General features: G+C 45.5%; 1 protein-coding gene across 7 annotated transcripts in view; it reads right to left on the bottom strand.

Annotated features, from left to right (window-relative positions):
- The window catches only part of ZFR (zinc finger RNA binding protein), a 705,458-nt gene that overhangs the window by 672,617 nt on the left and 7,343 nt on the right, over positions 1-25,498 (bottom strand). For all 7 annotated transcript variants that reach the window (XM_078674904.1, XM_078674908.1, XM_078674906.1 and 4 more), the window contains exons 2-3: positions 9,989-10,084; positions 9,758-9,839 (exon numbers count right to left, since the gene is read on the bottom strand). In XM_078674904.1, coding sequence (XP_078531030.1) covers positions 9,758-9,839; positions 9,989-10,025 — 119 coding nt within the window. In that variant the 5' untranslated portion in view covers positions 10,026-10,084. The remainder of the gene's footprint in view (positions 1-9,757; positions 9,840-9,988; positions 10,085-25,498) is intronic.

A 25,498-nucleotide genomic window follows, 5' to 3' on the forward strand; every position in this document is an offset into this window, starting at 1 on the left:
AAAATTAAAAATCAATTAGAAATTTGTATTGTGTTGTTCGGATGGACTATGGAGGATTATAAATGAAGAAGAATTTATTTTTTTGATGTGATGCACTTCACACAGGAAGGGATAATTAATTTCTCTCGTCCTTTAAAAATAATTTAATTAATTGCTTTGCCTTAGGCATCACTTTTTATATACTGGTTATTGTTCGGACACTGTAAATTGTTACCTTATGTCTGTGGGAAGAAGATCCCAACCCTCAGAAAACAATATAACCATAATCCATGTAAAGTTGCAATATTTAAAAGAAAAATAGGACCTGCCTGGTATCAAGATCTACAGAGAAGTGCCCTGTGAAAGTAAGCAGGAGTTACAACCCTGCATGGCAATGTGGGCCTCGTGCTTCAGAGTTAAACTGCACTGCTCACGCACTTATCACTTGTGTCACCGGAACACCTAGTGATCAGTCTCACGATCAAAGGCACACAGATAATACCATTGTACGAACTCAGATTAGCAACAAAAGAAACAAGCATTTGCAATTCAATAGGTCTCGCATTAGGAAAGTTTGAGCTATTGGTATTGTAAATGACACATTTTTTATTTATGTTTTGTTTTTGAAAATAGCGAAATTAATAGCTTTGTCGTTTACAATGCCATAGTTATAACTTTCGCAAATGTGACACCAACAGCATTTGTAATGCAATATGTGTTGTATTTATGTGATTTATATGTATTGATATTACAAATAACAATGGCTTTTAATTTTTTTCAATAATTAAATACTTAAATAAAAAGTTATTGTAATTTATAATGGCAATAGCTTAAAGATTTGTAAATAACTTGTGAAATGTTCAGTGTATTTTATTGTGACGAAAATCCAATAACAGAAGTAAAATATTAACATCTTTTTGTTACATTTGTATATAATGTAAATTGCTAACTGACAGTTTAAGGCAAAAGCACCTTCCTTTTAAATATTTCAAGGCATAAAAGGGTTATTGCACACGAATAAATAAACCTCCGAGGCCTGTGGTGACCGACCAGCCCATGTTTGCCCCTGGGCTAGGCAGTTCTTGGTAGTGAGTGGGTGGGTTAATCAGTACACATTTGGAATAGGCACTGAGTGACAGGCAGAACAGATGTGCCGAGTTTGGGTGGGAAAATGAGTAGGAAAAATAGGTTGGCAAATAGCTATTTACGGTTTGTGCATTGACTGAAGGTTACCCAATACTTGTTTTGCAGGATATTCTTTGTTTGGGCAGTGTGTTTACGTAATGGTTTTAGGTTGTGCAGCACTTGCCGTTTGCAAGTTGATCAGATATTGTCTGAAGAACCGACGGCGGATTTCGATTGGGCAGTACTTCCTACTTGCTGCAAGATCGTCAGCGGTCGGGTGGGGAACACAGATGATTGTAATTGTTGTCACTCCAAACCTGTTGGTTGTGGGCTGGGCAAGTATTTGATAGTTGTGGCGTGTTCAGGGTGGAGTGTTAACAGATGTAGGTTGGTTTTTAGGTGGGGTAATATAGGTTGGTTCTGACTTAGGCACTTGTAAATTGTCAGTTACAGATTGAAAGGCACTGTGAACAGGCTGGAGCGGTGGACGGCACTTGGTGGCTTTGGGTTAGAAACCAATGCAGTTTGCCAGCATTTGTATGCAAGTCGGGAAGTATTAGTTACTTGGGCACAGAGTGTATGATGAACAACACTTTTTGGTTGCAGAATTATAAATAGAAGTGACGCCGGAGTAGCTGTTTCGGTGTTGCTGGGGTAGTCGGAGTACCGTTTGTAGGATGGGCTTTAGAAGGAGGCTAAACTGCAGTGGACGTTGGTAGTACTTGTGAAGTGTGTTGGGCAGCTGGGAGACAACCAGTACGTTCACCGTCAGTGTCTGGTGGCAGCGCTCTGGTTTTGCGCAATTAGCTGCAGTGTAAATCTGTGCACAGAAATGCAGCGTGAGAACCAGGAAGCAGAGGACCAGCCAAACATAGACACTGAAGAGGGACTAACAGTTCCAACATTACTGCTTCAAAGTGCTGTTTGTGGCCGAAGACAGTAGACGGAAATTGAAGGATTAGGAGCTTTTCGGGTAAACCCGCAAGTACGTTTTAATTCAATTTCTTTTACAAAACACACTATTTATCTCTATAAACGTTCCAGTTAAAGTAGGAAAAAATGCTTCATTGCTGCATGTGGTCATATTTTTTACGTCTTCTGTAAAGGTATACCAATTATATGCCTTCCTGCAATATAGTTTTAGATCTCTTTGAGATAGCGCTGGCGTTGTCATTTTGTAGTTCCGAGTCGGCGGACACCAGCCATGTTAGAAAGGAGGCGAGAGCGCGACTAACCATCTGTTTAATCTGCAGTAAAAACAAGACGTGCGCGTGACGAAAACTGCCGTGGGGCGGGACTTAAACGTTTCCTGCTGGAAGCTCGCGCCCACGGAGTGGCTGGCTAGGAGAGGAGCAGTGGTGACGCGGGGCTCCCATGCCCGAGGGAGAGCCCCGCGGTGGCGCATGAAGTCCGGAGTTGCGTCAATGCGGTAAGTGGGTCTTAGCTGGGGTGGGCGCGTGTATGGGTGTAGCTGTGTGTGTGTGTATGTATGTATGTATGTATGTATGTATGTGTGTGACTGTGTGTCTGTTAGCTGTGCTTGTGTATATGTGGGTCGGGGGGTTTGTGGCTGTGTGTGCGTGAGCCCGTGGGTGGGTGCGTGTGTGTGTGTGTGTGTGCCCGCCTGCGTGTGTGCCTGCCTGTGCATGTGTGTTTGCGCACTTCAGGGAATCGGAGGCAGGGGATGTGCATGGCGCCGGCCTGGACGTGCGCATCCACAAACGCCAATCGCCGCACGTGCCCGACCCCTTCGCATTGCGATCTCCAGCTCGACCTAAAAACTGGTAAAACGCACAAATAAATTACAAACGCTATTGCATTATAACCTTACAATTAAATATAACTATAGGCTGAAATAACAAATAATTCAAAAAATTTCACATGAATCCAATAAATACTAACCACAACTTAACCTATCCAGAGGACGTAATGGCATATAAAAAATGCAACACTTCTTTTCAGGAGATCCATTGCACAACATCCTTGAAGACAGACTATCAATAACTTGCATGCAATTGACCATTCCACAGTAAATGAAACTGTCGTAAAAAGTACATTATTGAAGAACAGGAAAATGGAACTGTCATGAAATTACATCTTGAAAAACTAAATCTTGTCGGAATTTCAAGAATATATTTTTTTTATTGTTATAACAAGCAAGCGCTAAAGACCACAACCTAAAAATGGTCGCCACATGCTTGCATTAACAAGAATTTAAAATGCAACAGGTCTCGCAATTGCGAGATTTTGACCCATTGGCATTGTAAACGACAATGCCATTTATTTAGATTCTTTTAGAAACACCTGCAATAATTAAAGGCATTGTCATTTACAATACCAATAGGTCAAAGTTTCTAAAATGTGAGACCTATTGCATTGCAAATGCGTTTTAAATGTGCTCAAGCAAGCTACATCTGACACACAGGCAACAACAGTGTCCGCAAAGCATCTCCTTTCAGACTTGGTATGCTCGTGTAGTTGCTGTTAAGAACATGGAGTAATCGGAGGTGTACCTTGTTAAGCTTGACCCAGAGCCCATAGCTGTTGCAGTATTCATCCCCAGGGGCCCGGACACACCCACCTCTCTTCACCTCGATGCTCCTCAGGGACAGCTTCTTCTGGTTATGTTTGCTGTCGGATGGAGCCACAAAGACTAGCAAAAAGGTGCCCCTGCTCGCTGAAGAAGAAGAGGGCGAGGAGGAATCCTTGCAAATCTTGTACTGGACCTAAGAGGGAACATAGCACAGAACTCGGGCAGGGGCTGTCCCCCTCGGAAGCAGGCGATGCAGTCCAGGAGGAAGCAGATCCTGTCCAGCAGAAGGTGCAGGGTGTCCTGCTTGACCATCAGGAAGTGCTAGGGTCCTTCCCGGGCGATGCTTCAAGGCGCCTTGGACTGCAGCACTATGGAGGTGCCCGGGTCTGGCTCCAGGTCCGCTAGATGCTAGAAAAGTTCCTGATGCCGCTCCTTACTGTGCTGGAGGTCTGGGAGCCTCTGGTCAGACTCCTCCAGTGCACAGGGCGACTTCCTGGATCGCTGCAGTCCTGCGAGTCCCGCTTAGTCTCCCTAAGCTGTTGGAAGTCCCATGGCTTCCAGCCCACCGCTTTCTCATGCTGTTAAAGCTTCTAAAGTAGGCAGTTTTTACATTGTAAGCACGTAAAATGCAAGAGTCGAGGGAAGTGCTGTAAACCACTACTCGGCTCCCTGAAGGCAATTTTAATAGATTGTAAAGCAGCCTGGCTGACAGCGTATTCTGCCTCGGTTTTTTCAAGCGCACAGCTATGCCTTCTTTTACGAACCAAAAATTTGCATTTGTAAAAATCATAGGAAAGTAGGCATACGGTGCTAGGTCTTCTATGCTCGTCGGAGATCAGTCTTCGGAGTGTCTCTCAGCCAGTCCCCTCCGTGCTATCGTGCTCTTCCGGGTTGGGAGCTCTTTAACCCTTAAATTGCTGGAACCTTGTTTTCAGATCATTGGGTTCTACAGAAAGAATGCATTTATGATCGGACCGGACGTAGACTTTTGTCTTTTCCTGCCGTCCCACTTGGACGGCCTGGCCTGCTTTCCTTCTTAAGTAAAAGGTTTATTATCTTTATGGGGCAATGTGTTTGTCTACGTCACAGAATGCTCTTTCCCAATGGCTGGCCAACGTTTAGCATAAACGGGGACGCCAGCCAATGGGAAAATGCTAACTTAAACGAGCTGGCCCTTTCACTAGTGATGATTTTTCAATAACAAGGCTTGTAGTTGTGCCATGCATTTTATTATTAATTAAGAAGCAGACCGGGTTAAATCGCCACATAACCAATCATTCAGATCGCAGGGAGAAACAATGTTACGTAAACGCTTTAAAACTTTGAAAAAGAGACTGAAAAAACACAACTAACTTGTATATAAAGTTAACATACAAAATAAATGAAATACAAAATGATTGTTTTAAACCAAATGTGTCACTTAAGAGAAAGGTACTATTTTTTGGGACGTCAGTGAACAATGCTAACAGGCATTGTGTAGTGACCCAAACAGTGTTGTCAGAGAAAAATATATTATGTCCACAACAAAAATAATAAATTAAACACCTACAAAAAGATGGCTTGGGCCTTACTTTTTTTGCTATTGCATGAAGCCTTTATATTCTGCAGGCCTAATCGAAATATAGAGGCAGGAGACAGACTTAGAGTTGCAAACAGGTACATAGCAAAATTAATCAGTACCTTCTAAATGAAAGTGGATTCTGTAATTCTCCGAGTATCAAAAAAAAAAACAATGTGCCCTTCAATTGGCCTGTAAATTATGGGGTCTGAGGGGCACCTCTGGTGCCCCCCTCCACACATCCCTGCAGCATGTAGTAGGCACATAATGGTGCATGGATGTTTAAAATGTGTCTATTTTCTATTGAGGCTGATGCTGCAACCCGCAGCGCAAGCCGCAAGAGAAAATTTACACTTTCCGATCGTCGTGAAGGTGGTCGCATCATAATAGTGGAAGAGGGACTGCCAACTCCTTGTCGAGCTACCCGTTTCAGTTACGATGGCGGTCGGACGATCTTCCAACCAACATCATAATTAGGGCCTAAGAGTTTAAGAGAAAAAAACAGGGCAGTAGGTCTTTTTCATCTATGCACCCAGGATCTTGAACAACATCCTCGTATCCATCAGGACTGCTCAGATTTTGGAAGGAGCGGAGACATACGTCTGTGATGAACACTACGTCAGAATGCATTAACTGGCCACTGACAGTTTTTTGTTTTGACAATGTGCAGTATTCCCCTGCCTTTTGGATAGCTTTGTGATACAGAAATTATATTTACCTATTCACTGGGAAAAAAACACAAGGGTTAGAGTAACGTTATAATTAGGTGAATATATTAGTGACAACATTAACATTTTGACAACAAACAAAAACACAGAAATTCACCAGTTATAGTCAGCAGAGTTAACTAGGACGTGTACCCTCGCCATGCACAGCCTATGACCTCACGTAATACCTCACTCATGACAATGTTCGGACATCATTTATGACATTACTGATGACATCATCCAATGAGCTTCTCTTTGGACACGTTTTGCATAGAGCGTACAATGCTCTTAGTAGATACTTTTTAATACTCTGTGGTGTATTTCTCATGAGAATGTCACTATCTGCAAACAGTATGGTCCTTCCATAGAGAAAACAATGTACCCACTTTTCTAGTTATATCCACTTCTTTTCTCAATGTAGGTTCAGTGAGTGTCGGGGGTTTGATACAGGTAAAGACTGTACTGAGTAGGGCATTCAGTATCTAGATGAACATGGTTTTCCCTGAACAGCTGTATACAGATTGAATACAGTGTGCAGGGCAGGTTACCCTTTTATCTGTGGTTCATAGCCAACATGAACTCGGCTACCCATGAAGTGTATGGTATAGGGTCAAGGCTGTACACAACACATGCTTGCTTTACCTATGGGGTTATATGTATGATAGTAATCATGCTACATATTATTATTCTGTGCTATTTTGCACTTACTTTTTATATTCTAATGCAAGAACCGTTTATAGAGCAATGTGTACAAAAGATTCTAGGATGAGGTCATCAGTGATGTCATCAATTATGTGATTTGAGATATCAGTGATGTCATAAATGACATCACTGAACATGTAATGAGCGATGAGGAGTCTAAAAATCTGGCTCTTTCCTAGGGCTTAACCTCCTATCTCCCTTTTCTCTGCTCTGACTTTTCCCACTCTGGTCAATTCTTCCTAGTCTGAAGCGCCAGGATACCCGTAGGGTGACAGTATGCGCTATATAAATATTATAATCAATCAATCAATCATAAGCAGTGCACGGCGGGGCACAAGTTATAGTTAGCTGCTCTAACTATAACTTGTGAATCTGTGTGTTTTTTTGTGAAAACTTTAATGTTGTAAATACCATATTCACCCAACTATAAAGCTACCTTTGGTTTTTTCCAATTAATTTCTAGGGCTTTTCTTTATTTTGCTTTAAGTACCATTTTATTACCATACGTAAAGCTCAAACTCACCAACATGGACCCCATCTACCAGGTCAATTTCAAAATTTTATGGGGTGGGTGCCACATGCCCCCCTCGCTGACCCAGATAAGGACCTGGGGCCCACTATCCCCCAGGGCCACAAATTAAAATAAAGTGGAGAGGGGAGGGCACGCAGCCCCCTCTCCAAAACGTGTTAGGTAGGCCCTATGGCCCTACCGCCAGGGCCATTTTTTTTTTAATTAAAGAAGATGGGAAGGCCATGTTGCCCCCCGCCCGAGCTTTGTTAGGCCCTGGCGACCCCATCCCCCAGGTCCACTAGTAAAAATAAAAGACGGGGACAGCACTACCCCCCACCCAGAGAAGTTATTGGCCCCAGGGACCCCATCCTTTGAGGCCCGCACTTTGAAAGTTAGTGCCCTGGTGCACCCACCATACTCTTTCGGGGGGCTGCAGGGGAAGCCCCAAGGTCCCTGCAGGCAGAGGGAGCCAGCATTGCTCCTGCCAGGAGGGAGCAGCTACGAACTTGATCAGTTTGCCTGTCCGCATCACTGCAGGCAGGGAAATAGATCTAAAGACTGCTCCCAGCTGGCAGGAACATTTTACCGCTGGATGGGAGCTGACGTAGCATGTGAGCTGGCCACGGGGGATGGGGTCACGGGGGCCATTAATAGCTCAGGGAGGGGAAGGAGGGTGTCACACGTCCACCCCTCCCATTAAGTGATCAGCCAAAGGGTGTGGGCTCCCCAGGGCCTTTAATGGCTCCGGGAGGGAGGCAGTGTGCCCCCCCACCCCCATTTTAAGTAGTTTCAGCCTGGGGGTGGGCTGCCAGGGGTCTCGGGAGGCTCTGGGGGGCCTCTCCTTATTTTCACATTTTGCCTCTAGGTTGGCTCCACCTGGGCATATAATGGCTCTGGTGGGGCGGCACGCAACCCCCTTCTTACGGAATACGGAGAATAATTAATAAATGCAATCTGGCTACATTTTGTTTTGGTTTTTCTTTTCGATCCAGTGGTAGCTACGCGGGATAGGTGCATTTTTTGCTGATTTGAAATGATTTTGGCCCGGGGACATATCAGCGCGAAACTTTACATGAACAAACTAGTCAAAAAGTAGCACCTTTTTGGAAAGTTATGAGATTTGCCAAATGGGGCAAACGTTATTAGCAACACAAAAAACGCTTTTCCTATGGAACAGCTGACCTAACTATAACTAACCAGTAGCGGTATATAGACATATATATCTGTACACACTTCTGTTGTCTGCCAACAACAATTGTTGCCTTCGATGATCCCTCCAAGTAAATTGTAGAAATCTCTGTTCATATTATACTAATGTCGAATAACATAACAATTCATACTAAAAAGTTGGTTTCCTCCAAATTCAGACCCCGGGTAAGATACCACATGAACTTCAAATACCTTTCTCCACAGCAACCTTTGAACAAACACCTTAGTTTCAAAGGTATCTTTAAAATTATTTGAAAAAGAAAGTCTAGACCACCTGGGTTCAAATTATTTTACTGTCAAAATCCTCATCCACAGTGGTGTCAAACTGCAGTTTTCACCTTGCAAGAGAAGAGAGCCAGAAGATGTAAAAAGAAAAATGTGTAAATCTGCTTCCTTTGGCCTAAGATTCTAGACTAATCAATTGAATCTCAGACTGCCACTCAATCAGTCCAATGCCTCAGAAAATAACTTAAAGAAGTGGACTACAACTACGCCTAATCTAAACAGAACTTTCATCCTGCTTCACCACCCCCCATCGCATCCTCATTTGCATCCCATAAACATGCACTCCTGGCTCATATTCATGCCACTCTTCAAAGCACTACAGATTAGACAGGTCAAGCTACTAAAATACAATCTCCAAAACAAAACACTCAATCACAAAAAACAAATCAGCTTTTCCCTTTGATAATGGATTATTAGCCTTGCTTAAATCCTAGAAAATGGTCTTCAACCTTCTCATAGGACATTAACATTATGTATATTGAATTCCTGTCTGCAGTAAGGAACTGAAATCAGAAGCCAAGCAAACTAACTTCCAGCTCACAAACAAAAGCTTGTGTAAAACTCAAATTGAAATGATTTTGAGAAGCGAAAGTGAAGATTGTGGGCAATTCATGGGCACAAAAGCACGTTTTTAAGATGGACATTCTAACCATACAAGATTTCCTGAATCAAGACCCAGCCAACTTACCCAGAAATGTAAAATCTAAAACCCAGTCATAAAATTCACCACAGGCCAAAATTATAAAGTACATGTGCTCATTGTACGTCTATGGAGTCCTACTGTTTGGAAGCAGCCATGTCGTACTTTCTGTTGAACTATATCGAAATTATGTAAAGCGTGCAGCAAAATTGAAAAAAACGCTAGGCACCAAACTCTGAAACGCTCAAGTTGCTCTATAAATAGCATCCTAAATAATTTTTTATCAGTGATACATTCAAGAATACATCTTTAAGGGCTACATGAAGGCCTTCAATTAAAAGAACGGATCACCTCATTAACATTGTAGGTGTTGGTTTGGAGTAATGCTGTGCCTTCTTGATTCGCAAGAATTATGAACTAATTTTGTTATTACAGCTAGTTACACATGCAAAGAATCACAATGTATTGTTTCTCTGTAATTCCTTCAACTTAGAAAAAGATAGCTTACCCATACTGAGCAGCACCACCATGAGTAAATCCAAAGTAGTTGCCAGTAGCCATTTTGGCCTCCTCACCCAGCCGGCTTGGCACTGTGATTTAGTATTCACAAGAAACACAGAAGAATGAGAAAAAGAAAAAATATATAGAATGGGTCAGATATGCATATTAGCAAAAATATTATACAATCTTTTTTAAAATGCGTAGTCATCCATTTATGATAGACAGAGGTTATTCTCACCATAGGTGAAGGACACAACTGGGCATATTGGAATCATGGGTACGGTTTGTAGTTCACCAACGTTTATCCTCTTCTCATTAGCTGAAAATCAAACACCTGAAAAAAATTGAAAATGTTATGTTAATGTTAGCATTATGCAGCAAAAAATAATATTTCAAATTAAATTAAAGTGTTTGTTTTTCGTTCTATATTTTTAAAAAAAAGAAAAGCTTGACTCTGTACAAACCCTAGCTAAATATTTAAAACTCCCAAGACCACATGTCCACAAATGTTCAACTAACACACACTCTTGAGGGTGGAGTCTGACATGTCAGTCAAACACACTTTACTGACGTTGCCAAACCCCAATTAATCTTTGAGAAGAGGCAAGTTGGAAAATCTGTTTTCCCCTTACATTAAGTGATGGTCTCACGGACTTCCTGGTGACAGATTTCACATGGAAGGTTGTGGAATTCCTATAGCCCGATCCCCAGGACATATTGTTTGGGGTCAAGGACAAGAAGTTTCAATTTTTCCCTAGGGTAAGTAGGCCCAAACCCCTACAGCACAAGCACTTTGGCTGCATTGTACAATACCACATTATGAATCTGGGAAGGGCTATGTCAGCAGTTAAGATAATATTTGTGTCCATGTGTTAATGCTGTTCAAACTTGTATTTACGGTTCATTAAAGCAAAGCTTTTAATATTAGAGTGAGCGCTCTAAGTAAATGTTGTAAACTTGGACTGAACTAGTGACCGGTGTTCTAGTATAAAAATGTGTACACATGTTTTCTAAGTTTAGCAAATATGGGGCTATGTATAATGCTCCCAGAATGCGCTCTGATTAGATGCAAATATTTTCAGAAGCTTGAATGCAAGATTGACGATTCTTTGCTTTCAAAATAGAATGTTCACAAAAAAATCCAAATAGGAAACATTTCGCTAAACTACTATAAAAAAAATGTCTTTGCAGCATCATTTGTAAAATGTGTTGATGTATGCTAGCATTTCTCAAAATATTCATAATGGAAAAATCAGTGTAACCAGTTTCAATAAGATCATGGGAAACAAAATAAACAAGCAATGGCAAAGCCAAAATGTCTGAACTTGGTGGTCAAACCATTTGTTTTTGTCAATGTGTGTTGTTTTGGCATGGTTTTTGTGAAATCTTATTGGTGTGGAAACTGCTGGCCCCTCACCATTAAAACAACATTAGCAACAGCAAACATTGTTTTTGTCTCAAAAAGCACACACTGCCACAGCAGTTCCTGGTACTGAACAAAACGACTGTCGATTATGCTCCTTATGAAAGAACAGAACGCTATCACTCACAATGAAGCTAGCCAATAGAAAGAGAGGGACAGAATTTTGATAAACACAAAGGTCATGGTTAACGCAAGACATAATTAGGGGCCCAATTGTTAAATAAAGTCTCAAAAGTGCAGTTATGTCCACTGTTCCCTCGAAGCTGCGCGGCTGTGCACGCGCGCACCTCAGTGCCCCCGAGCGCGCAGTGCGGTGTGTGTGGCGCGCTCACACATACCAAGAGGATTCACGCCACCGCTGCAGCGCAAAAAACAGGCATTTCGAACTGGCCGAGGAAGAGGCAAATTTCTTTTGTTTTCTAGAGTGAGGCTTTGGGGCTCATTGTGTGCTTTTGTTTAAAGCATTTGTGTTAATTACAGAGCGCGATGAGCTGCGATTAACATGAATGCTTCTTTAAAAAAAAGCACACAATCTGCCCTGCAAACACACTGTAGAAAACACAATAAATGCAGCACCAAACACAGCGTGTACTTTTAGAATCACCTAGAAGCACATGCTCTGTTTGAAGACCTGCTGCATTTCTTCTCTTAATAGTGCTGGGCTGCGGGGTGATTGTGTGCCTTTTTGTAAAGTTTTCAGGTTAATTGCAGGTCTTGAAGGGCGCTGCCATTAACATGAAAACGTTAAGAAAGGCGCACAATCACCCTGCAGTTGTGCTCTAGTAAGGGAAGAAATACAGCAAGCTTACAAACGTGGTATTTGCTTCCAGGGACCAGGTGACATATTTGCGGACCAACGGCACGGACAATGAACAGAAATAAAGTGATTATTGTGAAACGTGTTAGGAGGAGGGTGACGTTGCAACTCATGTTTTCCAGACCACCTCTTTCGCCTCTTTAATGGACGTGTAACCAAGATCCACAATGTTACTTTATTAGTATATGGATGTTTGCGCTGTTGTCATTGAGAAGGTTTTCAGCCTGTTCCTCTATTTAAAAAAATTGACATAACCTTTAAAAAATTGTTTAGGTTGAATGAGGACGGAGGGCTTGGGAAGGGAGGAAGCGCCACTCTTCGCAGCAAGAAAAGTTGAAAATGACAGAGGCTCTGGATATTGTTGGACTCCTGCCCAGCACTGTTTCCAAGGCATCAATACAGGGATGGGTATTCACCCATGTAGACATTTATACTGAGGAAGAACTGTGCCCGTCGGCAAGGAGCATAACGGGAGAGGAATGTGCACACCATCAAGAACTCAATTCAAGAGAAAATGTGCACCGCTCTAAAATGCTAACACTGGGGAGAAAGGCACACCTCTAAATATTACATACTGAGATAGACCATTATGAATACGAAAGCAATAATGCACGAGAAATTGGCAGCTCTCAAAGACAGTACTAATGGGGAGAAATGCATATCTGTAGAACAGTAATAATGAGAGAAAATGTGCACCGCTGTCAAACAAATGCTGAGAAACATAGCGACATCTGTAAAACTAGACATACTGGGAGAGAAAAGGGCTCACTGGAAAGACAGATACTGTAGGACATATGCAGATCTGTAAAACATTGGTATTATGGGCGAAATGTGCATATATGTGTAAAGCTAATGATTGCACACATTTGTGCACAACTATCGTACACAAACAAGTGAGTGAAGTGATATGCCCTGGACAGGGGCGGCTGGTGACATTTGAAAGTGGTGGGCGTAAACTAATTTGCATATTGCACCACAGCGAGCAAGCGCAGCGAGCGAGCCCAAACCACCTTGCATCCATCCATACATCATTCATGCATCCACCCACCCACCCACCCTGCATCCATACATCATTCATTCATGCATCCACCCATCCATCCATCCATCCATCCACCCACCCACCCATCCTGCATACATCATTCATTCATGCATCCACCCATCCATCCATCCATCCTGCATCCATCATTCATTCATGCATACATCCATCCACCCTGCATCCATCATTCATTCATGCATCCACCCATCCATCCATCCATCCACCCATCCTTCATCCATACATCATTCATTCATGCATCCACCCATCCATCCTGTATCCATCATTCATTCATCCACCCATCCATCCTGCATCCATCCTGCATCCATCATTCATTCATCCACCCACCCACCCATCCATCCATCCTGCATCCATCATTCATTCATGCATCCACCCATCCATCCATCCTGCATCCATCATTCATTCATGCATCCATCCATCCACCCTGCATCCATCCTGCATCCATCATTCATTCATGCATCCACCCATCCATCCAACCACCCATCCATCCACCCATCCTGCATCCATACATCATTCATTCATGCATCCACCCATCCATCCTGTATCCATCATTCATTCATGCATCCACCCATCCATCCATCCTGCATCCATCCTGCATCCATCATTCATTCATGCATCCACCCACCCATCCATCCATCCTGCATCCATCATTCATTCATGCATCCATCCATCCTGCATCCATCATTCATTCATGCATCCATCCACCCATCCATCCACCCACCCAGCATCCATCCATCATTCATTCATGCATCCACCCATCCATCCTGCATCCATTTATGCATCCACCCATCCATCCATCCATCCATCCTGCATCCATCCATCCATCATTCATTCATTCCCCCCAATGGACGCGCCTGCTCCACTCTCCCTCCAGTCTCTCTCTCTCTCCATCTTCAAGTCTCAGCCTCTCTCTCTCTTCCTCCTCCGAGGCCCCGCACCCTCTCAGTCTCTCCCCTCTCCACCCTCAAGCCTCTGCCCTCCTCAGTCTATCTCCCTCCTCCTCTTCCAACTTATCGCAAGAATGTATTTTTCATGCTGCTGTTGAAATCTGCAGTCTGTCTGAGACCGTATTCGTGGATTGGCGCACATGCACCAGTGAAATATGTTCACCCCTAGGGTTTTTCTCCGAAACTTGGCGTAGCATACTTGCAACTTTTGGACACTAAAAAGGCTAACACGAGTATCCTGCTGAAATAATGTTAACATCAACTAGGAGCGATTTGAAGCTTTGCCAATTTACAGCACATGAAATGCCTCTATCACTGTAAAATGAGGCATTAGTACGATTGATAAACTGGTTAGACAATGGTATGATAATACGCCATGTTTATAGACTATAAGGCACAGCGTTTCTTTAAAGTACTTTATTTTTTAATACTTTTAAATGCTTTGATTATTTTGCGCTCTCTAGTCCACAACTCCGCTCTTTTCATTAGCCCCCACACCCTCCCTGTCTAATGTAGCCAGTAGAGATCTGCGTTGCCGCCGGTTTAGATTAGGCTATGTTTCGCTGGGTAGTCCGTTCAACAATGGTATTTTCCAGTGAGGCTGGAACTCCTTACCTATTCTTTACATTTCAAGCACAAAGTACGAGGACGGATAGCTTCAGTTTCGCAGACCAGGAGATAATAAGAGAGAATGCCTGGTGTCAGCTGGAGCATTGTGCATAATGATTGGCCGTGTTGCTCGTACACACACACTCTCTCTCTTTGCTCTCACTCTCTCTCTCTTGCTCCTGCCACACGCCCTCACCTCGGCATCCCTTACTATCTTCCCTCCTTCAGACTCAGAGCCGACGTGCCGCTGCCACATTCGAGGGTTTCTTGGAAGGCAGTGCCGGGCGTTCAGCTGCTCTGTGGTGCAGGAGGGAGGTCTTGCTACAAAACTTAAACTACAAGTACCAGATTTCAAAGTGACGTCTAACTGGATGACCTAGGCGGTTGGGGAAGGTGGGGTGGAGGGGGGGTGGGGGGATAGGGAAGGCGTTTCATTTAATGATTACATAAAAATAAATAAACTTACCTGGCATCTCCCGCTCCGGTCCCGTGTATCATCACCCACAAGATGTCAGTGGAATTAACTTCTCCCCGCTCTTTTCTTTGAAGTGGACTGGCAAATCAGAAGAATGGGGGCGGCTACTCGGCTGTATCCTGGCATGGGACAGGGCATAGGGCGACCCTACGTCACCGCCCGAGCAGGATCCTATCCTCAGACTCCACCACTACACTAGGCATGCGCAGCATACCTAATGTAATGTCAATGGAGTGGGGAGTTGAAAAACGAAAGCGCCCTTCTCGCAGATGCGCAGTCGGAGTCCATTTCTGGACTCCTGCTGCTCTCACCTGCGTGCGCAGTGCGTCTGTTGACTCATGCGCACTTTCACTTGTGAAGCTGCTGCCAGCACAGGTCGGAAATGTAAACAGACGATAGTCTGCTTGCATTCTTGCCCGATTCAGTGAGCAGTTTCTCTTTGTGATTGCTTAGTGGGGCGCTGCCCAGCTGCCCCTATGGACCAGCCGCCGCTGGCCCTGGATAGTTAAAGCCTTGCTTTTACTTCCTCCTCATCTCCAAAGGCTCAGGATCCTGCAGTGTCAGAAGGGAAGGGAAGGCACCCGGAGGGCAGAAGATATACATTCTCTACCCTTAACTTGCACTTCTGAGGGGTAGCCAACAGGTGGGACTCCCAAACTCCTGCAGTCAGACTGTTCCTCTGAGTGCCTACATAACAACACCCCTTCCCAACACACCTCAGGAAGAACACTTGACTGGAGTGGAGCTGCATCCTTGGGGCCTCTGTGTGCGTGCAGGGTGAATGCAGAGTACTGTGACTGTATGAATGTAGGGTAAGTGAAATGCCCGTGTGACTGCAAAGTAAGATATGAGACTGTACGAGTGCAGGGTGAGTGGTGTGCCTTTGTGCCTGCAGAGTGAATTATTTAAGTCCACTGTGTGAGCGCAACCCAAAGGATGTGCCTGTGTGAGTGAGTGTGTGGAGGTTCATTAGTTTGCCTCCGTGAGAACTGAAGTGAGTGCTGGGGGTGCATGGTGAGCAATGTGTCTGTGTGAGCGTACAGTGAGTTGTGGGAATATGAGTATACTGGATGATGGGTGTGAATGCACTCAGTAAGTGGTGTGCACTAGTGAGAGCAGGGTGAAAGGTATGCTTATGTGAGTGTAGGCTGAGCAAAGCGGTGTGCATCTGTGAACACAGGATAAGAGGAGCAAGGTGTTTGCATGAGTATAGGGAGAGTGGTGAGTCTTTGTGAGGTCATTTGCATATTTTCAATGAATTGTTGCATGGTTTCTTGAAATGTATGATGAAAATGCACCGTTTGCACCCATTTTTTTTTTTTCTTGTGAAATAGTACCAAACTAATAATTAGTCTCATAGTAACCCCATCTCCATTATGTTATGTTATGTTATAACAATTTATTATGCGCACAGCGACCCCAGCGAAGGAGCATCCCGGCGCAGAGACAACGGAGCAACATAACATAACAGGGAGACAGTACCACGGAGAAGAGGCTAAAACAAGAAAGTCTTGATGGCTCTACGGAAGGACAACAGGTCCTCGAGCAGCCGGATTTCGACTGGAAGGGTGTTCCAGACTACCGCCGCTTTCACCCTGAAAGAACGACCCCCCATCCTGCTGAGCCTAAACCTAGGAACAACAGCAAGGGCCTGACCTTGAGACCGAAGGTTGCGGGTGGGGACATAAAAGGAAACAGAGTTGGCCAGAATCTCAGGGCCTATGCCTTCGGAGCTGGGCCCCACTCCGACCCCGGTGTCGGAGGTGAAGAATCTAGGGGTCTGGTTAGACGCCGGTCTCACATTCATAGGGCACACCAAAAAAAACGCAGCCTGCTGCTTTGGACTCTTAAGAGGTTTAAGGCCAGTGCTTAGGTTTTTCGATGCCCCCACCAGACAGCTTGTAGTCCAGGCAACTATCATCTCTCGTCTGGACTACGCAAGCTCTCTGCTGGTTGGGGCTAACCAGGCTGAGTTAACCCGCCTGCAGCAGGTGCAAAACGCCGCGGCGAGAGCCATTGTCGGCTTACCTAGGTTCTGCCCGGTGACTAATGTCCTCCGCTCCCTGCACTGGCTCCCGGTCAGGAAGCGTATCCTTTTCAAGGTCCTGTGTTTGACCTTTAAAATTCTAAGTGGCATAAGTGGTTATTGATTCAAGCTTAATCGCTACGCTCCCTCGCGCTTTCTCGCACTTTAAATTCAACTCAAAGTGTTCTGCCTCACCACTATTTAAAAACACCAGCCGCTACTGCCTAAGCTTAAAAGTGGAAGCACAAATCATTTGTCTCCGAGCCATGGATTTTCTGTCATCAGCACTTGTCCTCCGTTTTTCAACAAGAGCATTCAAGCATGAATGGCAAAATATGCTAGTTTGCAAATGTTTTCTAAATAATTCTGGTTCTGCAATATTTACAGCATAATGCATCATCTGCTGCATAATCTGACAATTGTAACTAAAAAATTGCTTGTAGCTCAAACAGATCAAATGTTACTAAAAAATGTGACAAGTGTTTCTGCGTAGTCGACGGCCCTTTGCAAAGGTGGACTGATCACGTTGTCACTGCTGGATTAGTATTTCACCGGTGTAGCTACCACCCACCGGTGTGTCCAATTTTCGCAGCATGTGTGTGCTTCTGGTCACCAAAAGGGTGGTGTGTTTGTGGGAAAACAGCAGGCAAGATCTGCTCCATGGATCACCCATGTGATGGCTGGTACCCCCAGAGTTGACTCACATGAAGGCTGATTGGTGCACGGCTAATTGATCTGTTAAAATTCTGGCCTGCCTGCTCAGCGTTGTTCATTGAATATTCTATCTTCGACGCACAGCGTTTTAAATTTGATGGCGCAGTTGCATGCTCCTATATGTTAGACAATTTTAGCGTGCTGGTGCTGCCTCATTGGCAATGTGCCTCAATTTCAGTATTGTCAGAGGGGAGCTAGAATGTGTGACTAATGCATTTTAATGCTGTGATGCGGACACTAGCATTAAAATGAGTTAGTCGAAAGCCTGATGCGGCCCTATCCTAACCCTGCCCTGAACCTGCAAAAAGTAAAATTATAATAACAGCGTTATTATAACTTTATTTTTCGCGTTCAAATCGAGCATTCGTTAAAGTTTTTGTTAATCGCAGCACCCATCATAAGCTGAAATGAACATGAAAACTTGAACAAATGCACACAATCACCTAGTGGCCCAGCTCTATTAAGAAAAGAATTGCAGCAACATAGCTGCCAAGGTTTCAAATTGATATGCGGGATGGTTTCAAACCTGCCTTAACACCATTCACGTTCATCTGTATGTGAGGAAATGCACTGTCGTTTCACTTTTTTAAGCAAAGGTTTGGAGTGATATTTGGTGCTGCACCCACACGTGTGTCTGGTTACTGGCGCACATAGCCTTGGTTGCAGTGCACATAGACCTTACACTGCCGCACAAAGACGAAAGAAATTAGAGGGAACATTGGTTATGTCCCTGCATTAAGTGCAGATATACAACTTTTGTAAATTCACAAGACTTTACAGAAGTAGGCCAAGAAATAGTACTCCTAGAAAATATTTGTCAACAGCATTTTAGCATGAGCAAATATGCAGGTGTAGGTTTGCTCATGCAAAAATCTGAGTGTTTGTACGTTCACTTTCCCTCCAACCACTTTTTCCCCAGCCCTGGAAGAAGTTTTAGGTCTGCCATTGTTGGGAGTAAATTTCCAGCCTCTCTCAGAATGGGGAAAGATTAGTGAAGAGTTGCTGAAAACTCTTAAAACATGCACATTAGTAGGTTTGCACAGACTCAAAATGGCATTCCAACCCTGGAACTGTTGCTTACCATTAACTTCAGCATCAGTATGTAGACCTGCGGAAACATGGCAACATAAGGGAATTGCTAGTATTCAAACCCTACTATAGAAGGAGCCCTGGCATAATATGAGAGGCTATTTTGGAGCGCTTATATAATGAGATTGCTGCCATTATTTGTCACAGCATAACATGAAACAAAAGGGACAAGTGGCTTTTGTTACAGGACAATTAAGATTTATGAAGCAACCTGCCCCATGGACAAGTAGATATTTTATTAAATTTGAAACCCCTGCAAAAAGTGCTTCGGATAACTAAAGTGTAAACACAACAAATCTGCTTGAAGCGATCATACTTTTTTCCTCTTCATTTTTTTTATACCTTACAGAAGTGATGCAGAAATTAAACACATTGCAACGTTTTTCAGAGGACAGAAATTCACTGAGCTAACCAAAATACCAGCTAAACAAGAGGAATAGAAATAACGGACTACTTAGAAGCAGTTTTAAAAAGATGCCTTAAGACACCTGAAAATGACAAGTGGTGTTCAAAAGCAGAAGCCTAGCCACTGAAGTAAATACCAAGACAGTAGGGCTTTCTTTGAACCAAGTCTCTTGTAACAAAAGAAAAATCAATGATAAAGCTGCAGTCAAGTAGGTACTATGAAAACCATAAACATTCAAAGGCAGGAGGCAAATGCCAGAAGGGAGAGATTCCTCTACTGAGACAGCAGTTTTAACAGATCCCCTGTGGCCTAGAGGAAAGATCCAAAATGCCAATGCTAGGAATCAAAGCTAACCTCCCCCAATATAAAATTCAGTCACTGCCCGAGTCAACACCAATTCCACCAGCAAATAAAATTTGACTTCAGTAATATTACAACCACTTTCGTTCCTCACAAAACCGACCCAACCAAAATTGGATAATGAGATAGAAGACAAATGAATTTCCCTACAAAGTAATATTTCAGATCAACTGTTGCAGCACATTTTGCAAGTTTCCTTTCCAGTCACATCAACGTAAATTAGTAAACGAGAAATTACCCTGGCAGCAAAATCAATACATGTGGTTTGTCCTGACAAGCCAGTAGAATTCGTTCTACACACACTCCTACCACCAAAAAAAGATCAGCAGCTGTCCAATCGGGAGAACAACCTCAAAATTCTTATGGCATCTCTTACCCATTACAAAGTCCTCGCTGTAAGACCACAATGGACATTATTTGGTCCCAGCATGTACAGACCAAGAAAGGGCACCTACCTAACCCCAACAATTATTTTTCTTATTATGTTTAAGTAAGCCGTCAAGAGCACCTTCTGGTTTATATATGCCTTCACAACAAATCCAGTTAAGATTATTTAGCCAGACCCCAATATTGTCCTTTTTTACATACTAATGACAAACAGAGGTTACCATACCACCAGGCAGACAAGATGGATTACCTTGCTCAGAACCCTCATCACTCGAGTGATAAGCAGGCGGCTTTATACACAACTAACTAGCATCCAAAAGTAATTTTTTACGAGACACTCTGTTTCTTGAGCATCCCAATGCAGTTACCATTACCCCAGTGGTTCCCAAACTTTTTTGACCCGTGGCTCCCTTGACCTTATCGGCAGTTGGCCGTGGCTCCCCACCATTTTTTTTACCGGTGGTCTTCAACCGGTCGATCGCGAGCTACCGGTAGCTCGCTGAGACCCCGGGAGTAGCTTGGGTAGCCCTTTATGGGCTATTTAATTTTCTGGCTCCATTTGCCCTCCCTCACCCAAACCAACCGCTCAGATTGGAGGTAAGCTGGGGGTGGGGGCGGGTGAAGAGGATGACGCTCCTCTCCTGGAGCTGCAGACTCTTCTCGTGAGAGTCTGAATCCTGTGACGTCATTGTTACCTGGAGCAGTACACAGCAGAGACGTCACTTCGACTACAGGTAAGCTCAATGGACGAGCAGATAGTTTAGCGACGTTGGATTCTGTTTTTTAATGAATGAGATGTTGAATCATTCCCGGTGCTACACTAACACGCCAGGCACAGGCACAAAAAACGAGTGGAACAAAGGGCAGAAGGGCACAAAAAACAAGGGAAAAACGAGTGAAACAGAGGGCAGAAGGCCACAAAAAACAAGGGGAAACCGAGTGAAACAGAGGGCAGAAGGCCACAAAAAACAAGGGGAAAACGAGGGAAACAGAGGGCAGAAGGCCACAAAAAACAAGGGGAAAACGAGTGGATTAGGACGAAGCTTACTTGCCGATTTTAGTTGAGCATGCTCCCACGAGGCGGGGCACGGCAGGGCACAACACGGGGGTCAACAGCAACGTTCCTCCTACGCTCCAAGCTTGCTATGGCAGTAATGGCGAGCCTACGCAGCTTACGTACGACGCGTGCGTACGCACGGAGGTGTATGGCGGCAGTGTGCTGTGCAAAACCATTCCGAAGGTGGCGTTTTAAAACCCCCCCCGGATGTTGAGATGCAATGTATATCACCGACATCCTGCGTGGCGTGGCGTGGCGCACACTTTGGGAACCACAGCATTACCCCCTTCAGGTGAGGCCAAATTTTATGCTGAACTGGGAAAATTATGCAAGTGAAATATTCTCATGTTCAAAGCTGCACTCCAACCGAGGAAAGGATGAAAGGTGGAAGCTCACTTTTCTAGTAAAGCTAGAATCAATTAAACATTTACTAAATTCATAAAAATATAAACTGGATTGTCCACTGGCCAGGTGGTCAAAACTACTGAAGCCTTTAACAGATGACCCTGGTGTGAGAAAGTGGCTCTATATGTACGAGTCCACAATCTCCAGAGGTAGAACAGAGGTTAAAGTCAGGTCTGACCTTACTCTCTAAAGTGGTAGCTTGGTCAAGTAGTAAGGCAGTACCAGAGGACAGTGTAAAGCATTTGTTGTACACACTCAGTCAGCAAAAAGGTTTCACACACTCAAGAACTGAACTCTAGGCCAATTAGGGGAGAAAATAGGGGAGAGAAGTTGGCCTAACGGCTAGGGCGCTCGACCTCGGACCTGGGTTAGAGTCACGGTAACGACGCCAAAACCTCCTGTGATTCTGGGCAAATCACTTAATCTCCCCGTGCCTAATATGAAAGTGTGTCCTCATGTAACGTAACTGGAAAAATATGTAAAGCGCTCTGATACCCGATTCGGTTCGGGTCTAGTTCGCGCTATATAAAACTCTGCAAAAAAAAAAAAATTTTTTATATCCAAAGATATAGTAGTTTTATTTTTAGAACCAACCGGTATCAAAATATACTTTTCTCGATATAAGCACTCTCATGTAATTACTTTGCAAAGAGGCAATAAACTGTGTAAACACAATAGGTACAATGGTTGCAGTAGGCAACACAATTCTAAACACAATTTAACATTGAGCTCAATGGGTTTTTCTACATAAATGCAGCCGATTATCGATTACTGACTGTATCCTAGATTCAGGCCTGGGGTCTAAGCTGAAAACAGTTTAGTAAAAACGTTTTAGTTATTGCAATGATTTTTAAAGAATAAAAAGGTATTTTAAAAGTTCACACTTAGAAACTTTTCAGTGAAATTCTAGCAATGTTATCCAATGGGAGAAAATTCAGATTACAGGTAAAGTACGTTCTCGTTACTTTTGTAATCCAGTACTGGGCTCTCTACTTAAGACAGGTAAGTAATAACGTTTCAGTAGTAGTTACGATTTTTAAAGTTTTCGAAAGCAGACAGAAGAAATTTTATAGAAAAGCAGACAATGGATTCCTATGGAGAAAATTCAGGTTACTAGTAAACACGGTTATGATTACTTTTGCGGTTCAGTACTTGGCTAAAAGGTACAGTACTGGCTTCTCTCCTGATCACAGGTGAGTACTTCGGAATTCGTTATTCGGCTGATTTTAGATGAATATTTTAAAGTTTCAAAACTTGACACTGCGAAGATGTTTCGAGTCAAACCAGTCAATGTTATCCCATGGCAGGTAAGAGTTACCGGTTTTCAGGCGAGTACTCGACTGGTGAAGTTAAGGTTCTGGGCATAGACTCAGGGGTCCCCCAGGGTCAGGCAGGTATACAGTTGGTACACCTTGTTAGAAAGGCGTCCCCGGGGGAGGCAGAAGATGTCTGACTGACCACCCCTAGGTCCACCTCTCCGTCGAGAAGTAGCCGAGCGTTTACTGAGAGGCCTCCTGAATGAGGGTCCTCTCCTAGGAACGTACAGCAGAGTAATCACAACACTACAGATGGACACCACACAAGAGGTCAAGTTCTTAAGCTTTTATAGCTAGTAAAAGGTTGCGGGTTTTTGGTAGTATGTACAAGCAGATCGAGGGATCTGTAAAGTCTCGTAAAGGGGGGTAAGGTAGCGGGACAGTCTTACTCTGGGCGGAGGACGGGATACCCTACGCACAGCTCGCAATCCTCGAGCCGGGGGGTTCCGAGCGGTCGAGCCGCGGCACCGCCAGCAGGCTTGCAGGATGGTTTCAGCGAGGTAGGCCGCGGCAGCGCCAGAAGGCTCTCAGAAGGTTCAGCAAGGTAGGCCGCGGCAGCGCCAGCCGGCTCTCGGATGTTTCAGCAAGGTAGGCCGCGGCAGCGCCAGCAGGCTCTCGGAAGGTTCAGCAAGGTAGGCCGCGGCAGCGCCAGCAGGCTCTCGGATGTTTCAGCAAGGAAGGCCGCGGCAGCGCCAGCAGGCTCTCGGAAGGTCGTCGGGTTACGGGGAGAATGAGTTCGTCTGGTATCGGCCGTGACAGCGTCAGCAGGGCTTCCAGTCCAGGATACAACTCCCGTCTTAATCCAGGGCTGGCCCAGATATAGGTCTGGAGGTCTTTGAAGTCCGGACCCTCGCGCCTGGGGGTCAGAGGGGCCGGGATGAGGGTGTCCAGACACCCAGCAGGGGGGTGGAGCCAGCGCCCAGGGAGGCCGGAGGGCGATCGATACCAGGCGTCCGGGGACGGCTGGAGGCCCATCGAAACTCCCCTCCCTCCGGGATCTGTCGGGTGGCCACTCGACCACCTGGGTGGATCTTGGTGCCTCGATGCCGGGGCTTCGCTGGGGCCTGGGCTGGGGCCGAGGCCACGTGGTTGTGACGTGGCGGGCCCAAGATGGAGTCGGGCACGGCCTCGTGCTGAGGTCGTGATGGGCCTACGCTGGGGTCAGGCCTGCGCTGGTGGACCGGGATGGTAGCCGGCCCTGTGGTGTTAGGGCGTGCAGGATCGGGCCGAAGGGGCCGCCCGAGGTCTGGTGGAGGGCGGATATCGTCCTGGGCCTGCCATGCGGGAGGGGTAGGACCACGCCATGAGGCCGGGTCCAACACACCTGCAGCGGCACAGGGGCGGCCGGGTGCAGAGGTAGTTAGGCCCAATGTTATCCAATGAGAGGCAGGGGGCCTCCGGTTGGTGGCTGCTGGCCAGCAAGCCACGCGGCTCTGAGAGCTGGGCTCCTGGTCACTAGCTCAGGGCAATTGGGGGGGGGGGGGGGGGGCGGGGAGTAGGATAGGGTACAGGTTGCACTGCCAGGGGCACTCGGGCGACTGGGCGCAGGGTGCTTTTGAGCCGTCGGGCGCTCCGTGTTATTCAATGGAGATCTTGAAAAGGGAACAAAGGCTGCAGGCTCGGGGACGGAGGATCTTCTGGTGCGACCAACACTTCGAGGGGTAAGTTGGCATCTTGGAGGATAGGTAGGCACCCAGGTGTTGGGCACAGGGGGCTGTGGGGTGCCGGGGTGTCTTTTGAGGTCGGGAAATCTTACCACCTGCTGGTCGCGGTCGGAGGGGTCCTTTGTCCTGAGGCTGCAGGCGTCGTCGGGGTAGTCGAGGAGGGTCCTTGGGCACTGGATTACAAGTCAGAATCGCCGGGGGGACATCCTCGTGGTCTTGATTCACTCTGGCACAGGCCAGGCTTGGCAGGTGCAGAGTTCGCTGTACCAGGCTGATGCCAGGGCGTGTTACTTGCTTTGAGCAGTACCACTGCTTGTGGGAGACCCAGGTAGTGAGAGTCACAAGGCAGTCAGGTCCTCCGGGGTTTTTAAGGTTGCTGACCACTGGAGATGCCGGGGTTTAACAGGAGCAGGTTCGAGGGTCGACAGGCCGGTAGGGCTGGGGCAAAATCAGTTGGTGTCTTGCTCTTTTTAGCAGCTGCACGGCAGGTCTTCGTGTTCCTTGATCTTCTTTCTTATTTCATAATCTGGATCTGTGGAAGAAGGTTCAGGTGCCCCTAAATACTGAATTACGGACGTTACAGGTAGGGCAAGGGCAGGGACCAATGGGTCCCTGTCCTGGGGTGGGTACACCCCCTAGCCTGCTCCTCTCCTGTGGGAGGGGGGCAGGAGCCTAGCTGTGATTGGGCAGGGCTCCCCATCTTCAAGATGGCCGGGGTCATGCTTCACCTCGCCTCTCCCACCTGAGGGGTGGGGTTGGCACAGGCTGGCACCCCCCTTCTGACGTAGGATTTCCCGCCTGTCTTGCCACCAGAGTGGGGGTCAGAACTGGTGGGGGCAGTTGCTGAGTACAGCAAGTGGTCTGGAGAAGCTCACAAAGGCGGAATGCCTTTGAAGCTTCCCCTGCCCATCCTGGGGGAGGAGGCTTGGCACCATGTCCTAGGATGTGCATTGTTGTAGGCCCAGGAGAGCGGGAGCTCTCCACCCAGTAGTCCAGCAA

This window comes from Lissotriton helveticus, chromosome 2_1 (genome assembly GCF_964261635.1).
Source record: "Lissotriton helveticus chromosome 2_1, aLisHel1.1, whole genome shotgun sequence".
Taxonomy (NCBI): domain Eukaryota; kingdom Metazoa; phylum Chordata; class Amphibia; order Caudata; family Salamandridae; genus Lissotriton; species Lissotriton helveticus.